At 48.7% G+C, this 14,736-nt stretch overlaps 7 protein-coding genes across 7 annotated transcripts; 5 read left to right on the plus strand and 2 right to left on the minus strand.

Moving 5' to 3' along the window:
- Positions 1-1,491: 1,491 nt before the first annotated feature.
- Positions 1,492-3,531, plus strand: N7446_011504 (flavin monoamine oxidase family protein; the record flags this gene model as incomplete). The annotated part of the gene is made up of 1 exon (XM_058520246.1): positions 1,492-3,531. The coding sequence occupies one exon, from the start codon at positions 1,492-1,494 to the stop codon at positions 3,529-3,531; it is 2,040 nt and encodes a 679-aa protein (XP_058367770.1).
- Positions 3,532-4,179: 648 nt separating this feature from the next.
- On the plus strand, positions 4,180-4,539 carry N7446_011505 (uncharacterized protein; the record flags this gene model as incomplete). The annotated part of the gene is made up of 1 exon (XM_058520247.1): positions 4,180-4,539. The coding sequence occupies one exon, from the start codon at positions 4,180-4,182 to the stop codon at positions 4,537-4,539; it is 360 nt and encodes a 119-aa protein (XP_058367771.1).
- A 701-nt stretch (positions 4,540-5,240) lies between these two features.
- Positions 5,241-7,868, plus strand: N7446_011506 (putative MFS alpha-glucoside transporter; the record flags this gene model as incomplete). Its single annotated transcript, XM_058520248.1, has 3 exons — positions 5,241-5,405; positions 5,452-6,793; positions 7,258-7,868. The coding sequence occupies 3 exons, from the start codon at positions 5,241-5,243 to the stop codon at positions 7,866-7,868; spliced, it is 2,118 nt and encodes a 705-aa protein (XP_058367772.1).
- Positions 7,869-9,057: 1,189 nt separating this feature from the next.
- N7446_011507 (putative plasma membrane ammonium transporter (Ato3)) lies at positions 9,058-10,150 on the plus strand (the record flags this gene model as incomplete). The annotated part of the gene is made up of 5 exons (XM_058520249.1): positions 9,058-9,329; positions 9,386-9,486; positions 9,548-9,667; positions 9,741-9,916; positions 9,986-10,150. The coding sequence occupies 5 exons, from the start codon at positions 9,058-9,060 to the stop codon at positions 10,148-10,150; spliced, it is 834 nt and encodes a 277-aa protein (XP_058367773.1).
- A 958-nt stretch (positions 10,151-11,108) lies between these two features.
- Positions 11,109-12,431, plus strand: N7446_011508 (phosphatase PAP2 family protein; the record flags this gene model as incomplete). The annotated part of the gene is made up of 3 exons (XM_058520250.1): positions 11,109-11,197; positions 11,254-11,771; positions 11,869-12,431. 3 exons carry the CDS (start codon positions 11,109-11,111, stop codon positions 12,429-12,431), a joined length of 1,170 nt encoding a protein of 389 aa, XP_058367774.1.
- A 194-nt stretch (positions 12,432-12,625) lies between these two features.
- On the minus strand, positions 12,626-13,451 carry N7446_011509 (vacuolar protein sorting family 37 protein; the record flags this gene model as incomplete). The annotated part of the gene is made up of 2 exons (XM_058520251.1): positions 12,626-13,118; positions 13,183-13,451. 2 exons carry the CDS (start codon positions 13,449-13,451, stop codon positions 12,626-12,628), a joined length of 762 nt encoding a protein of 253 aa, XP_058367775.1.
- A 432-nt stretch (positions 13,452-13,883) lies between these two features.
- N7446_011510 (ankyrin repeat protein) lies at positions 13,884-14,536 on the minus strand (the record flags this gene model as incomplete). The annotated part of the gene is made up of 2 exons (XM_058520252.1): positions 13,884-14,024; positions 14,084-14,536. 2 exons carry the CDS (start codon positions 14,534-14,536, stop codon positions 13,884-13,886), a joined length of 594 nt encoding a protein of 197 aa, XP_058367776.1.
- Positions 14,537-14,736: the final 200 nt, after the last annotated feature.

A 14,736-nucleotide genomic window follows, 5' to 3' on the forward strand; every position in this document is an offset into this window, starting at 1 on the left:
AACCCGTTTTAGACTTGTTTCTGTCGTAAAACATATTATATGCTTTCCCTAAATTCCAGTATAGTGACGGGTCTACGTAGGTGAGCTAGGCACTTCTTGAACAACGTACCATGTAGAATCCTCGGGTTTCTTGAACTTCTCCGTGGATATCTAGTCAAACTGATTTCCGTTAACACAAGAGTGACGAGACTTATATCAACTTACATGGCCCGGAATCAAAGCTCGAAGCTTTACTTTTTACCACTCGTGTCATAGCGGCCGAAATAGATATTTGAATAGTATAACGATCCATAGAATTTGAATTTTGATCGATTGATTTTATGTTTACACAGAAACCAGTGCAAATTTGTACTTCAGGACTTGTTAGTGGGGATATTCGCCCAGCCGTGATGCTCAAATATTCCGCCTGCTGGTTCGCACTTAATTTATGAACTAGCGTCTTGGCGGTGGAGCCCAGAATGGATGTAAGAGTGCAAATTGGTGAAGCTGGTTTTGCACTACTCTGTATCGTTGATTACTTTGAAGCAAATATAGAAGAAACTAAAGACTGTACTAAGTTATATCTAGAACCGTCTTACCAAATAATAAGCGAACATTTCAGCAATAGAGGAAATGATAGGAACGTCGGCGCTCGAGGATTCTACTATGTCTCAGGCTCTGGCGCGGGCGATCTCTCACATTTCCATTATGACCGAAATTTATTGACTATGCCTGTTGCTATCTCACAGATCACTCCGACCACTCCGAGAGTTTCCATCTGCATTCCGTTGCATTACAAAAGGCGTGCCAAGCCACCATTGCCGACCCGCATCAACCGCATGGACCTGCATCGCGCTGATAAGCCGAGCAAGAGATACTCGCTAGTTGTTATCTGTGCCTGCATCCCCGCATATCTTGTCTGCAATGGGTAATTGACCTATGCCAAGGCCCCGGAATCGAGTGTCGGCGTTCTAATAATGACCGTTGACCCCGGATGTACCCCGGCCCTGAGATAACAAACAAACGTCGCTTTATTCCGCTGATAGCGGTCAAATCTCCGCTTTGATAGGGGATATCTAGAACATCTCAAAGCTTGATAGCTTGATCGGACGAATCCTATTGTTCATCTTGACCCGACAAACGCGAGCTCGGCCGTGCTGATTTGATCTTTGCACGCCCTTTGTGTCTCATTGATATTTTACGTAAAACGCATGCAACTCTCTAATCGCCCACGCTGATGCTGCGGTGGAGGTCACAGTATTGCATGGTGTCTCGGTTGTAGCCTATCTTAACGTTCAATACATACGACCGCACAACTGACATGTTGTTATGAATCATGCGTGGCCTCGCAGATAACGATGAGTGCAGGATATTGAGTGCAATCCGGATATACCGGGACTCAGACAAGGGAATCAAATATATAAAAAGCATGAGATGGCTTTGCAGCACAAGGCACGACAGTTCAAAATACTCATCCTATACTTCCACTGAGCCTCACCATTGCCATAAACGATGAAAGATTACCTACGGCATACCCTGGTGGGATTAGGGCTAACTGGCCTAAGCCTTGCCGGTGTCGTACAAAGAGACATTGAGGTTATACGGTTTCATAGTCCCGGGGGTGTAACTGCCGACTCGTTGCACAACATCCATGTCGAGTTCTTAGATGGCCAATTTGAAGGTCATCTGCAGCTCGTCTACGGAGAATGCGGGATCGAAGATCCGATGCAGAGCCACCATGAGATCGGAAGCACGTTCGTGAAACGTGAAGCACACCCGCAGCGTTTCGTTTGGGCTACACCACCTGACGCACCCCATTCACACTGTCTACATGCTTTCTCCGGATCAAGGCTGATGGGCCGTTCCTCGCCCATTATGGTGTCATCACCGATCAAGAAGCGAGAGAGTATCGCCGATGTGGCAGATGCCATGGGCCCTTGGTTCGATGGAGTTGCCTACATGAAGTCAAAGAAGAACAACAAGGCATTCGTCTCCAAGGCAAAGAGTCACTCTGTTGCCATTCTCGGTGGTGGAATGTCTGGCTTGATGACGAGTCTGCTGCTCGAGTCTGTTGGCATTCATAACTGGCATATCTACGAATCATCTCAACGTGTTGGCGGCCGCATCCGCACGAAGTACCTGAACAACACGACTCCCGACCAGTACCAGTACCAGGAAATGGGTCCCATGCGTTTCCCTGTCAGCATCACATATGCAGATACCAATGACACCCTCGAAATCCAAGATCACCGGATGGTATTCCAATTGGCTGGTGTTCTCAACGAGATGAACAAGCACAAGCCGGAACTTCAAGTCAACTTTATCCCCTGGATCCAGAGTAGCCCCAACGTCCCCGCAGCATCTGGTGGCAACCGTCTACCAAATGGCCAAATTCCCAGTGCTGCTCAGGTTGCTGCCAACTCATCTCTCGTTTACACTGCTGCATCATCAAACGAGACAGCTGCTGCAGAGGCGGAATCTGACTATGAGGACTACACTACCCTTAACGACAGGGAAACCATTCGCAAAATCGCAAACAACATGTACCAAGCTCACAAGCAGGCCGTTGAAGATGGCATGTTCCACTGGTCCGAGGCCGGGTATTTGCGATACGCAATGGGCTACGATGCCAATATCACCGACTATGTTGCTGGCACCACCGACTCTCCAATTTGGGGCGATTTCTACGACGACGTCTACTTCGCAGCAACCAAGTGGCGCACCATTGACAAGGGCTTGGAGTCCTTGCCACGTGCCTTTTACCCTCACGTCGAGGACAAGTTGACTCTTAACCGCACAGTTCAAGGCCTCATTTACAATGAAACCTCTGGAAAGATCGCCGTCGCATGGCGCGATGATCCCCTGCAAATGATCCCGGAAACCAAGGAATACGATTACGCTGTTGTGGCTACACCTTTCAGCAAAGTCAGACTGTGGGATCTCCCCCGGTATTCCTCCCTCCTCAGCCGCGCCATTTCATCACTGAATTACGACCCAGCCTGCAAGATGGCTCTTCTCTACAAGACCCGCTTCTGGGAACATTTGGAAGAGCCCATTTTTGGTGGCTGTGGCTCAGTCGATGTATCAGGCGTCGGAAGCGTTTGCTACCCATCTTATAACATGAACGGCACCGGACCAGGCGTTATCCTGGCCTCGTATATCTCCGGCACACCAGCGCGCTCCACTGCCGCACTTAGCCCCGAAGAACACGTTGCTCTTATTCAGCGCACTATGGTTGAAGTCCACGGTGAGATCGCCGCAGAACAATTTACTGGAATCTATGACCGCCAATGCTGGGAGTTTGACCAGCACCAGGCTGGTGCTTGGGCCGATCCCCTTGTTGGTCAGCAGGAGCTATATTTGCCTGCTTACTATCAGACTGAGTTCAACACTATCTTTATTGGAGAGCATACTAGTTATACGCATGCTTGGATTTTCTCCGCTTTAGACTCTGCTGTTCGTGGTACTACTCAGCTGTTGCTTGATTTGGGTTTGGTTGACGAGGCGAAGTCTATTGTTGAGACTTGGATGGGTCGGTGGATCAAGCTTTGAGGGTTTGATAGAATATATAATATTTAAGGCAGTCGTTACATTAATCACAAGTTCGTTGAACAGTACAATGGGGTTTCATGTTCGATTTTACAGGTCTGCGACACTCACCAATAGATAAAGACGAATATTTTCCTATTGGTCGGTCCCTTGTACAATTCTGAATCGAAAAACTAAAGCTGAACATTCTTTAGAAGGTAGGTGCGCTCGTGATATATAATGGTCATCAAATAGAATTGACATGTCAGGAATGATTTTGTCAAGCGCTAGATTCGTATGTCTCAGAATAGGGAGCCTCCCAAAATATATAAATCCCACCTATCGCCGAGATAGCAAATACAAACAATGGATAGCTCGAGTCCATTGAGATGGAGTTGCTCGTGGGCATGATTAATAGAACAAAGAGCGCCATGGACAGCTTTGTCCCTTGCCCAACAGGGAACCTAGTGGACCCACCCAAAAGGCCATTGTCCAAGACAAAGAGCTGCATGCATTTTTGACGACGCATTTACTTCCTCCATGATATATAAGCAACCTCGATGCCCTGATCATAGTATTCGATATCTCTCATCGAGCACTACTTCTAATTCAAACTCAATGTCCTTCAGGATCCCTCTATTGAAGTCACGGATTCCCCCGAACGGCTTCAAAATGTTGATCCCAAGTATGTTCATATTCTGTCCCACCGGTGATCCCCTTCTTGAACAGTCGAGCCGACGCGGAGCCGTCCACTGGGTCACTGTCACTTTTACTTCGGAGGAGCAGAAACTGGCCGATGTCTTTCTGATGGAAATCATGGAAAAGGCCTGTCGTAACGGACGGGCGATGATTACCTTGTCCCCTTTGCATCACGATGGTCTTAACTGTCTGTCCCTCCCTGTTTACGGTGCTAACCTTTCTGACGCGGAGATCCTTTCCTTTGCCTCACATAATGCTTGGCTGAGGTACAAGGATATCTTGGATGGCTTGGTTCGTATTGACCGGGTCCGTATTTTTGGTGTTGAGAGATAATGGACGGAACTGTTGATGGATGTTAACGATTGGTTTCATTGGGTCTAGTTTCAATGCTTGTTAATTTCGGTTTATAGAATCCCACCTTGTTTTTCTTTTAATGCGATTTGTAAGACCATCAGTAGGGTGGAATTCGCACCAATTAGAGCTGAAAGCATACATAGCATCATTGATACCTAGTCATCATGTGTGCAATGTGCAATAACCTTTTATACTCCACATAAATACCACAGAAAGCCGCAATCTCCCTAAAAGTTCTCTTCGGGAGGGTGGAGTCTTCAGATGTGTACTTCTTGTATCATAACCCTTCGGCATGCGAGTTACAAGGCCAGATTGACATATGTGAATTAATAGCGAAATACTGTAAGCAAAGTAAAACACTTTAAATTTAGAAGATTAAGTATTTCTATATTTTCTTACTGAACAGTGACTTCCAGTGGTGGGCTAACTGGCGGGCCCGTGCATATTGTATATCACGGCTGTTCTTGTGCCCTACTTTGGCCAGCAAGGTACTCCAAGCTAGCATTCCACTTCAGCCACCCTGCTACATCCTCCGCCTAACCCAATGGCAGTAAATAATATATTCGCTATGATCAGAATCCAATGCCAAGGCTTGGCATGCAGATTTCCTTTTTCCTCTCGAAATCCCCCGCTTGGGGGTTTGACATTTTAAAACTGTGGCATTAGTTCGAACGAACATAATGTTCTCAGAGAAGCAGACTACTGTGGTGCAATCCATATCGGAAGATGCCATTGAAGAAGCCGAGCTGTCCTTCCAGTTCACCAAAGAGGAACATGCCCTCAGTTGGTGGGATGCCATGCGCCTGCATTACCCAGCCATTGGCTGGGGACTTTTCATGAATTTGGTCAGTCAGCTCATTCCAAAGATGAACCATTTGTTAACATTTCCAGGCGACTATATTGAAAGGCATCGACGGGGGCATCGTGCGCAGTATAGTGGGTCTTCCCGTCTTCAAAGAGACATACGGCTACAACCACAACGGCAACAACATCATCGCCGCAGAGTGGCTATCAGCCTTCAATTACGCCAACAATATAGGCGCCATTATTGGCGCCCTCTGTTCCGGCATTGCATATGATCGCTTTGGGCCCCGGTGGATGACCGCCGGCTGCTGTGTCATGTCCATCGCATTCATTTTCATCCAATTCTTTAGTCATACGCCGGCTCAGCTATTTGCCGGTCAACTGATCAACGGGTGCATTATTGCATTTTACCCAATCTGTGCCTCGGCCTACGTCGGTGAAGTTACCCCACTAGTGCTGCGCGGGTTCGCAGCCACCATGACCAACCTCGCCTTCTCGATCGGTTCTTTAATTGCCTCGGGTATTCTCAAAGGAACGGAGGCCATGGACAGTCAATGGTCCTACAAGATTCCCATAGCGGCTCAATGGGCTCTTCCGTGCATTATGTTGCTTCTAGTAGCCTTCTGTCCCGATCCGCCCTACTGGTTGTGCCGAAAGGGCCGCCAGGAAGACGCGATGGCGTCTTTGCGCCGTCTTGCAACCCCTTGTGTCGATGTAACAAAAAAATTGGCGCATATTCGGGAAACCTTGCGTCTAGAGAAAAACTATGATGGAGAAAGGCCTACTTATCTCGACTGCTTTCGGGGGACCAACTTCCGCCGTTTGGTAATCTGCGTAATGGCATACGACATGCAGGCATTTACCGGAAACGTGTTTTTCCTCAGCTATGCAGTGCACTTCATGGAGCTAGCCGGATTGGATGCTTCGAATGCTTTTTCGATGAATATCGGTTTGACGGCGCTGGGTCTGCTAGGGACATGCATATCCTGGTTTCTGCTTTCCTATGTCGGCCGAAGAACCATGTATCTCTTTGGCTGTTCCGTGCTGGCCATTGTACTGTTCATCATTGGCATTGTCGACCTCGTCCCGCGGCAGACATCCACCACATGGGCGCAATGTGGTTTGATGTTAGTATGCACCTTCGTGTACGACCTTAGTCTGGGCCCGTTTTGCTATGTGCTACTCGCAGAAGTATCCTCAGCAAAGCTCCGCGGGCTCACTATTGCGCTGTCCACCGTGACATGTTTTGTCTGGTCGGTCGTCTTTGCGGTTGTCATTCCGTATGCTATGAACGAAGACCAAGGAAATTGGCGTGGCAAGATTGGTTTCCTGTTCTCAGGGCTTAGCGTGCTCTGTACTCTCTATTGTTTCTTTTGTTTGCCGGAAACCAAGGGCCGTACGTTTGAGGAGCTGGATATTCTGTTTGAACGTAAGGTGCCCAGCCGAAGGTTTAAAAATTCAAAAGTGGATATAGACGTTGGGGGAGACGCTTGGAGTGATCGGCTTTTAGATTTGTTGCCAGAGATGACACACGTAGACATAGACTAAGCACCACAAAGGCAATAGTATTTTCTGCATATGACAAATCCTTCAAATGTCCAGTGCTCTGCTCATTCGAAAGAATCTACGGAAATTCATCCATGAGTCGATCACGAATACAGATTTCTAATCAGGAACGTTTAAGCTTTGAGACTATTTATAGTTCTGCTCACCGCGAGCTTATATCAATGACCGTCATTTCTATTGTGCAATAATTCACAGTTCTCAAATCTATCAAAGAAAAAACAACGAAAATGTCCCAGTCAAAGATCAAAGCAGTTTTTTTCGACTTCATGGGCACATGTCTTGACTGGCACAGCAGCGTAGTCAAAGCCTTACCTTCAACCATTCCAGGGCAGGAAGCATCCAAGTTTGCCCTCGAATGGCGCAGGCAGTTTTTCCTGGAAATGAACAAACGCTTTTTGCAAGGCCTTCATCTAGAAGATATCGACGAGACACTTGCCCGCACGCTCGAAGTAACCCTTGACCAGCCTCCCGAGCACCGACCCCGCATTGAGGCCGAAACCAAAAAGAAATTAGTCCAAGCATGGCACTCCCAGCCTGCATGGCCAGAGGTTTCAAAGGCAATCAGAAGCCTCCGACAAGATCTCAATCTAGAGGCTTTCGTTCTTGCGAACGGAACTACCCGTCTTCAGCTTGATCTGACGCGGTCTTCAGGGTTAGATTTCAATATGCTTTTCTCTAGTCAGTTGCTGGGATTTTACAAACCCAGCCCAGAAGCATATGAAAAGGCTTTACAACTTGTGAAGCTCAAGCCGGAGGAGGTGGTGTTGGTTGCGGCTCATGCGTATGACTTGCGTGGTGCTCAGAAGTGCGGTTTGAGGACGATTTATGTTCATCGGTGGACTGATGATATTGATGAGGATATGGAGAAGGTGAAAACTGAGTTTGATGTATTTTTGGAGAATATGGATGATCTTCCTGGTGTCATTGAGCGGATGTGATGTAAAAAGAATAGAGTTGTTCATTTTCCCTTGATTTTTATTGATTGTCTGCGAGGAAATGTTATCAAATTGTGAGAAGATTGAAATAAATATTTGTCAATCAGAAAAGGTGAGTTGCGCCGTGCGTGGTAAATATGGTATACTATCGAATAGTTTCTAGCACCCGAGAGGTCAGTTTGCATCCCACTTAAAGGCTACACTATGCTGTGCATAACGCATAAATAGCCTGTTATGCAATTAAGCCTAACATCACCCTAAATGCCGTGCGTGTTCTCAGATCTTCGGTAGAACATAACGCTTTGACATCAGATGAAGATAGCGGAGTAACTCCGTCCTCTCCGGGCTGTGTCCATGATTCCAAATCAATGCAACAAGAAGCAGTCAAGTCAGACTTGAAACACTACCGGGTAATAAGCCAGCAGCCTAGAATACGCGTCATACCAGACCCTCAGTTCCACTCCCCCAATTGTCCTGTCTTGCAACCCAACGCCACCCAGTATCCCTCACCAGGCCCAGCGGAGCTCATTCCGCACAAAGTGCATTCCAGTCTAACAGCCAACTACCGATGGAGCCAAGTCTCGGTCAAGAGGGCCAAGATGTCTTAGAGCAGGCAAGCTTCGCGAAATATACTTTTGGCGCAAGCCAAAGCAGCACTGACAGGTCTGGGCAAGTCTATCGATGGGGGAAATGCAACACTTATAAAGCAATGTTGCAAGTCAAAACCATAAAAGCTAGGTTCCAGCCATATAGCCGACTCGAACACCAAAATCCCTCGGCTTCAACGAGTTTTTGCGGGGGAAAGACAGGGGCGCAGCTCGGTGTCCACTCCCCCGCACAATACTCCCCACGTCAACGTGGACGTGGAGACTCGTTCTGCGAATGATACTGCTCAATTGATGATCTTGCAGGTCTGCCCGATTGGATTTGAAGGAGATTTAGCTTCTTGGCTGGTTCATGGGGGAAAGCCGGGGTTAGGAGGTATGGATTTTGGGGTTGAAAACAAGGAGTGGAGGGAAGATGGAGCTGGATGACGGAGTATAAAGGGTCGTGTGGATCTATATTCTTGATGTTCTCGATTTGAGCTGTGCCTTTGTTCTATTTCATTTTCCACTTCTTATTCTCTCCTCGAGGGATTCAATTAAGCTACGCCTTATCAGCAATCCCCTTGTGTATAATTCCCACCATCAAAATGTCGGACGACAATATTAGTGGAAAACATGAAACGTCTACAGCAGAAATTCTTCATCGCTACCAAACTGCCGACAGTGTACTACTTCCAATCCCACGCGATGCGTTCGAAAAGCTTTACCTAAGCCCGAAGATGCCAAATGCGGGTAAGCTACGCTCCACATTTGGTAACCCGACACCGATATCATTGATGGGTTTCTTGCTGGCTGCGACGCCAACGGCTATGCTTACCATGGGTTGGCGAGGTGCAGGTGGAAATGGTGGTGCAATCCTGTAAGGACCACAACAATTATCGACCAAGAATAAGTTTTAATTTGTTATGTGAACAGTCCGGTTTATATCTTCTTCGGTGCAATGGTACAGATATTCGGAGCAATTGGCGAATGGATTCTGGGGAATACATTTTCCTGTGCACTGTTTTTCACGTACGGTACGTTGAAAGTGTCTGATACAGATACGTCTAAGGGTACCTGCTAACTGGTTCGTCGCAGGCACATTCTGGCTAGTCCAGGGCACTTCACTCATGCCATTCTTTGCCGTGGGAACCAACTACTCCCCGACAGGGAATACCCTAGAGGGCATAGAGTCACCAGAATATAATGCAACAGTTGGTGAGTCAACTCCATCTATAGTGGCAGCATACATCCCCTGCACGAATTTCACTAACACGGATCCATCATAAAGGCTTCTACTACGTGACCCTCGCAATCCTCACATTCGTTTACCTAATCTGCTCCCTTCGAACAAACGTGTGTCTCTTTCTAGCGCTATTTCTCCTTGTCATTACATTTGGATTATTCGCGGGGACATATTTCCAAATGGCACTGGGTAATCTGGAGAATGCTGCGAAATTGCAAAAGGTGCGTTCTTCATCCGAACATTTCTTTGCTATATCCTTCGCGTGTATGACCTAATAGTATTATCTATAGGCCGCTGGTGCATTCAACTTTGCACTCTGCATACCCATCTGGCATATTTTCATTGCGCAAATCCTCGACGCGGTTGATTTCCCTATCGCCTTGCCCGTCGGTGATCTTAGCACAATAATTCTTGGCAAGAGTCAGAAAGCGCGCAAGCGCGAGGTTGAGGGTTGAGGTTTTTCCGTGTGTGGGATCTTGTTAAATTCATTCTGTTTAGTTTGAGAATACAAGTCTGGGCAATTCCAAGTCAAATTCGTAGCTGCAGATGTTCATGCTGTTTAAACTAGTTGTGAGATGACATCACAACCCCACTCACGTGTGAAGATAAATACTGGATTTTCATGCAGGCTGATGTGAGATTGCCTATGGACAAAAGCTCTGAGTGAGAAGGAGCATTTGTAGGTTGGTAAAATAGTCCTAGGAAGAACATTACATTTCCAACACGCGTGTATACAAGCTAGATGGATATACGTGGACCCCAGAAATTTGAATCCCGGCCTGCGCAACATGCAGGCAATAGTCTAACTTGACCCAGCGCAAGGATTATAATATTCTCCTGCTTATTGAACTGGCGATCTAGCGGGTAACAGTCTCAATGAAGAGGGGGAGCAGACGTGGATACATGTACTTGTATGCTCGCGATAACCGACGCATGATTCGTTTGTACTCGTATTGCAGTTTCGGTCTTATTTCGGTCTGTATTTTCCAAATATGGAACACACGCCCAGTTCAAAATACGAAAATGGCTACTGGAATCGACCCCAACCTGCTAGTGAAAGCAGGTGCATTCACAAACAGCAACTATAGCGATGTATACCCAGCCATAGGTCCCACGCGACCTTTCGTCAATAGTTGTATACAGGCATCAACATACGAAAGCTTACTCTTTAGCTAGAGATATAAATAAATCCATCAAACTTACATCCGCAAAAGTAGCTGCCTAAAATCAATTCCGGGGTGAAGATCGGTAGATCGCCAGGATGCCAAGATCAGGATTGGCTTTATTGCTCTGCCACAGCTTTAAGTTTTAGCATGCGTCATTCCTCCCTTCCCCCCTGCACTGCCTGGCGCGTATATCACGCCTCATATTTCCTCCCTTCTTCCCAAGCCCCATGGCACATCCATCGCAACAATGGCCCTCCTAAAAGACTCCCTAACAACAATCTCATCCCTCTCCAAACTCCTCTTTCTCTCCTACATACTCGACTGGATATTTATAATGTAGGCGCCACCAATCCCACCCAATCCTCCTAATCCCAAAACTAACACCGAACCAGCGGCATCGCTCTAATAGGCTATGGCTTCTACAAACAACACCCAAACCGCCACCCCTTCAGCCTCACCGACCCAACAATAAGCTACCCCCTCAGCCCAGAAACTGTAACAATGGAAACCCTCCTCCTAGTCAGCCTCTTCGCACCAGCAGTTCTGGTCTTCCTAATCTGCGCGCTTGTCGTGCCGGGTAGTGCCGCAGCCACCAACCCCAAGTCCTCCGCGGCGCAGATCATCCGTCGCAAGATCTGGGAATGGAATGCCGGATGGATGGGACTGGCGCTTGCGCTTGCGAGTACGTGGTGCGCGACGCAGGGGTTGAAAGCTCTTATTGGGAAGCCGAGGCCTGATTTGATTGCGCGCTGTAATCCGGATTTATCGCTAATTGATAAGTATACGGTTGGAGGGTTGGGTGGGAAGGTTGATGGGGGGCCGGTGCTGGTTTCTTGGGAGATTTGTCGGGATCAGTCGAATAGTTTGAGGATTGATGGGTTTGCTAGTTTTCCGAGTGGGCATGCTTCTTGTGGGTTTTTCTTTTTCCTTTTCTTCTATGCCTTGAGAGGGTGTTGTGATGTGTTTGGGGTTGGATTGGGCTCGATTTGGCTGACTATTGTTTACAGTTGCGTTCTCTGGCTTGCTCTACTTGACTCTCTGGTTATGTTCCAAATTCTCCGTGGGATTCCCTTATCTTCCGCATTATCCTGTTGAAGACCAGAGCTTCGCTGATGATGCCACCTCCGTCCGGAGAAGGGGCGCTGCACCGCCTGTCTATCTCATGCTGATCGCATTCTTTCCGACGGCGACAGCTGCTTTTATTGCTGGGTCACGCTGGTTCAATTACCGGCACCATGGCTTTGATATCCTTTCCGGTTCGGCGGTTGGGATCTTCTTCGCCTGGATCGGGTTCAACATGTACCATCTCCCTATCCGCCGTGGCGCGGGCTGGGCTTGGGGTGCGCGCAGTCGCAGGAGGGCATTCCTGCGTGGTGTTGGATTCCCTAGTTCGCTTGGAACTGACGGCTGGGCGTATACACACAACAGTGACGTCGAGACACACGCCAATGGTCACAGTAATGGCCTCGGCACTGATATCGAGATGGCACCTCGGAGTCGAGATGCGCCGTTTGAAGGCCACGCTAAGCCGGGCAGTAGCTCTGGCAATGGCGCCAGGCTGGAGGAATGAGTGAACGAGTGGTTGTCGAATGAGGGAGGAGGTCATAACATGAGCCTCGGTGCGTCTTGTATCTGATAAGACGTATTGTATAGCGCATAATGAACAACCAATTCATAAACATCATCATCAACGTAGCATCATAACAGCCAGCCAGCCAGCCAGTACCACTCGCAGTAACACTAACCACCGCATCCAACATGCACTCATCGCCAACCCCCAACCCTCCCCTCATCCCACCTAGCCTTAGCCTCCTTTCTCGCAGCCAACTTCGCCGCCTCACCTCTCACCCTCCGAACCCAATCAGCAATCTCCTTCTCCGTCGCACGTCCATGATCATGATGATCCTCATCAAGGAAACTCTCCTCAACAGCACGACAAACAGCCTCCTGCTCAGCGATAGACGCGCTAAACCGCTGATACAAAGCCTTCGGCGACCACGGCGCTAGGGCAGCATCCATCTCGGCTTGTTTCTTGCGCCAGGATACTTCGAGCGATTGGTGTGTAAGGAGCATCGTCTCTGTTGAGGCGCGTAGGTCTGTGAGGTGGGTTTGCATTTCTAGCACGCGTGTTGCTAGCTCTTTGTTTGTTTGGATTAAGGATTCTAGGGCTTGTTGGCGGGATGTGTAGGATGGGTGGGAGCTTGAGAGGGCTGAGAGGAGGGTTGGGTCTTTTAGGAGGGTTTGGAGGTCGATTGTTCTGTTTTGGTTGTTGGTTAGAGGGGGATTGGATTGCTTCTTGGTGTGGGTTGGTTGGGACGTACGATTTGTCTTTTACTAGGTCTGGGAGCCAGCCTTCTTCCACTGTTGGTGGGTTGGGGAGTGTCGGCTGGGTGTTTGCGTATGCTGTTGGGTCTGGCTGGTAGCCTGCGGGGGGCGGTGCCATTGACATGTTTTGCGGGGTGCCACCTCGGCTGGCTTCGTGGCTGCCGGGTTTCGGAGGTGGCGGGGGAGGAGTGTCAGGGTTGACTGGATTCATTTGGGCTGAGTAGAAGGGCGATTGTGGGGGAAAGGGGGATGGTGATTGAGACATGATGGAGTTGGGGAGTTGGGGAGTCGGGGAGGTGAAGCTCGGAGAGAAGGGCAGCTCAAGCTTGGCGGGGCCGACTCGGAGATCTACGTCTACACCCTCACCAGTTGAGGCTCAATTGTTCTTTGTTTTGCCACATGTGTGCGAGTATTGATTCATGATATCATCTAATACAGGAAGATATGGGAATTGAATCCCTGTGTATGAGCCAACAGGCGAAGAAGCCAGCAGACTTCATGTTGCCAATGTTTGGCCGGGTATCGTAGCAGACTAGCCATTGTCGAACAGGTATCGTAAAAGTAGAATTGTCGGGACTCGACTGAGCTTGTTGGCAGGGTTGTTGCCTTCGGTACGGTGCATATCGATGGAGTCTCTTCCGAGAGACTAGATGCAACACAGGGACTGATTGGAGAAAAATCCAGGTTTCTTCCTCCCTTACTCAGTCCTTCTCCGCAGCTCCCGCTCCATAGCCTCAATATTAGAGCCAGCCATGGCATCCTTCACCAGCTCGCGAACCTCATTCTGCACCTCCTCACTCCAGTAGTCCTCCCGAGTCGCAAGTTCCTCAATACGCCTCTTGAACTCAGGGTCAGGTTCACTCGCACCGGCAGTAGCCTCATCCTCGGTCATAGTACCGATATTGACTTGCATATCGCTATCAGGAATGCGCGGCGGGGGTTCAACATGCCAGAGTCTGTCTCGGCCGGAGCACCACCGACGACTTCACGGAGGTAGGCAGTGACTTGTGGGAACTCCTCGTCGGCCTCCATCTTCTCAACAGCTGTGTAACCCTCGCTGTTCTTCTTATTGTAGTCCACCTTCAATTCCTCGATCAAACAGCGTGCGATCTCGGGAGACTCGGTCACGAATAGACATGTCTCGCCGTCTTCGTCGAGGAGGTTGACGTCGACGTGAAACTCTTTCACTAGCGCGCGCAGGAGGTCAACATGGCCGTAGGAGGAAGAGGCGTGCAACAAGGAGTAGCCGGACTCGTCCTGGCATGAGGCGATCGAGGGATTGGCCCGGAGCAGCTCCAAAAGCGCAGCGGGGTTGTCGCAAGCCAAGAGGTAGGGGTTTGGCTGGGCCATGGTGAGTCAGAGGAATGGAGAAGTGTGAGCAGGTAGAGTAGCTAAGTGAGTGAGTAAGTAAGTACTTCGTAGAGAGTGGAAGAAGTGGGCGATCAAAATATGAAAAAAACCCGATAAGGCGAGGCTCTGCCCGCCTTACCTCTTTCGCTCCCCGCACCGTGACACATTTTCTTTTGCTTTGTTTTATGACTCTTGCATGA

Source organism: Penicillium canescens (assembly GCF_028828765.1).
Source record: "Penicillium canescens strain IBT 15451 chromosome Unknown utg000008l_segment0_segment0, whole genome shotgun sequence".
Lineage (NCBI taxonomy): Eukaryota > Fungi > Ascomycota > Eurotiomycetes > Eurotiales > Aspergillaceae > Penicillium > Penicillium canescens.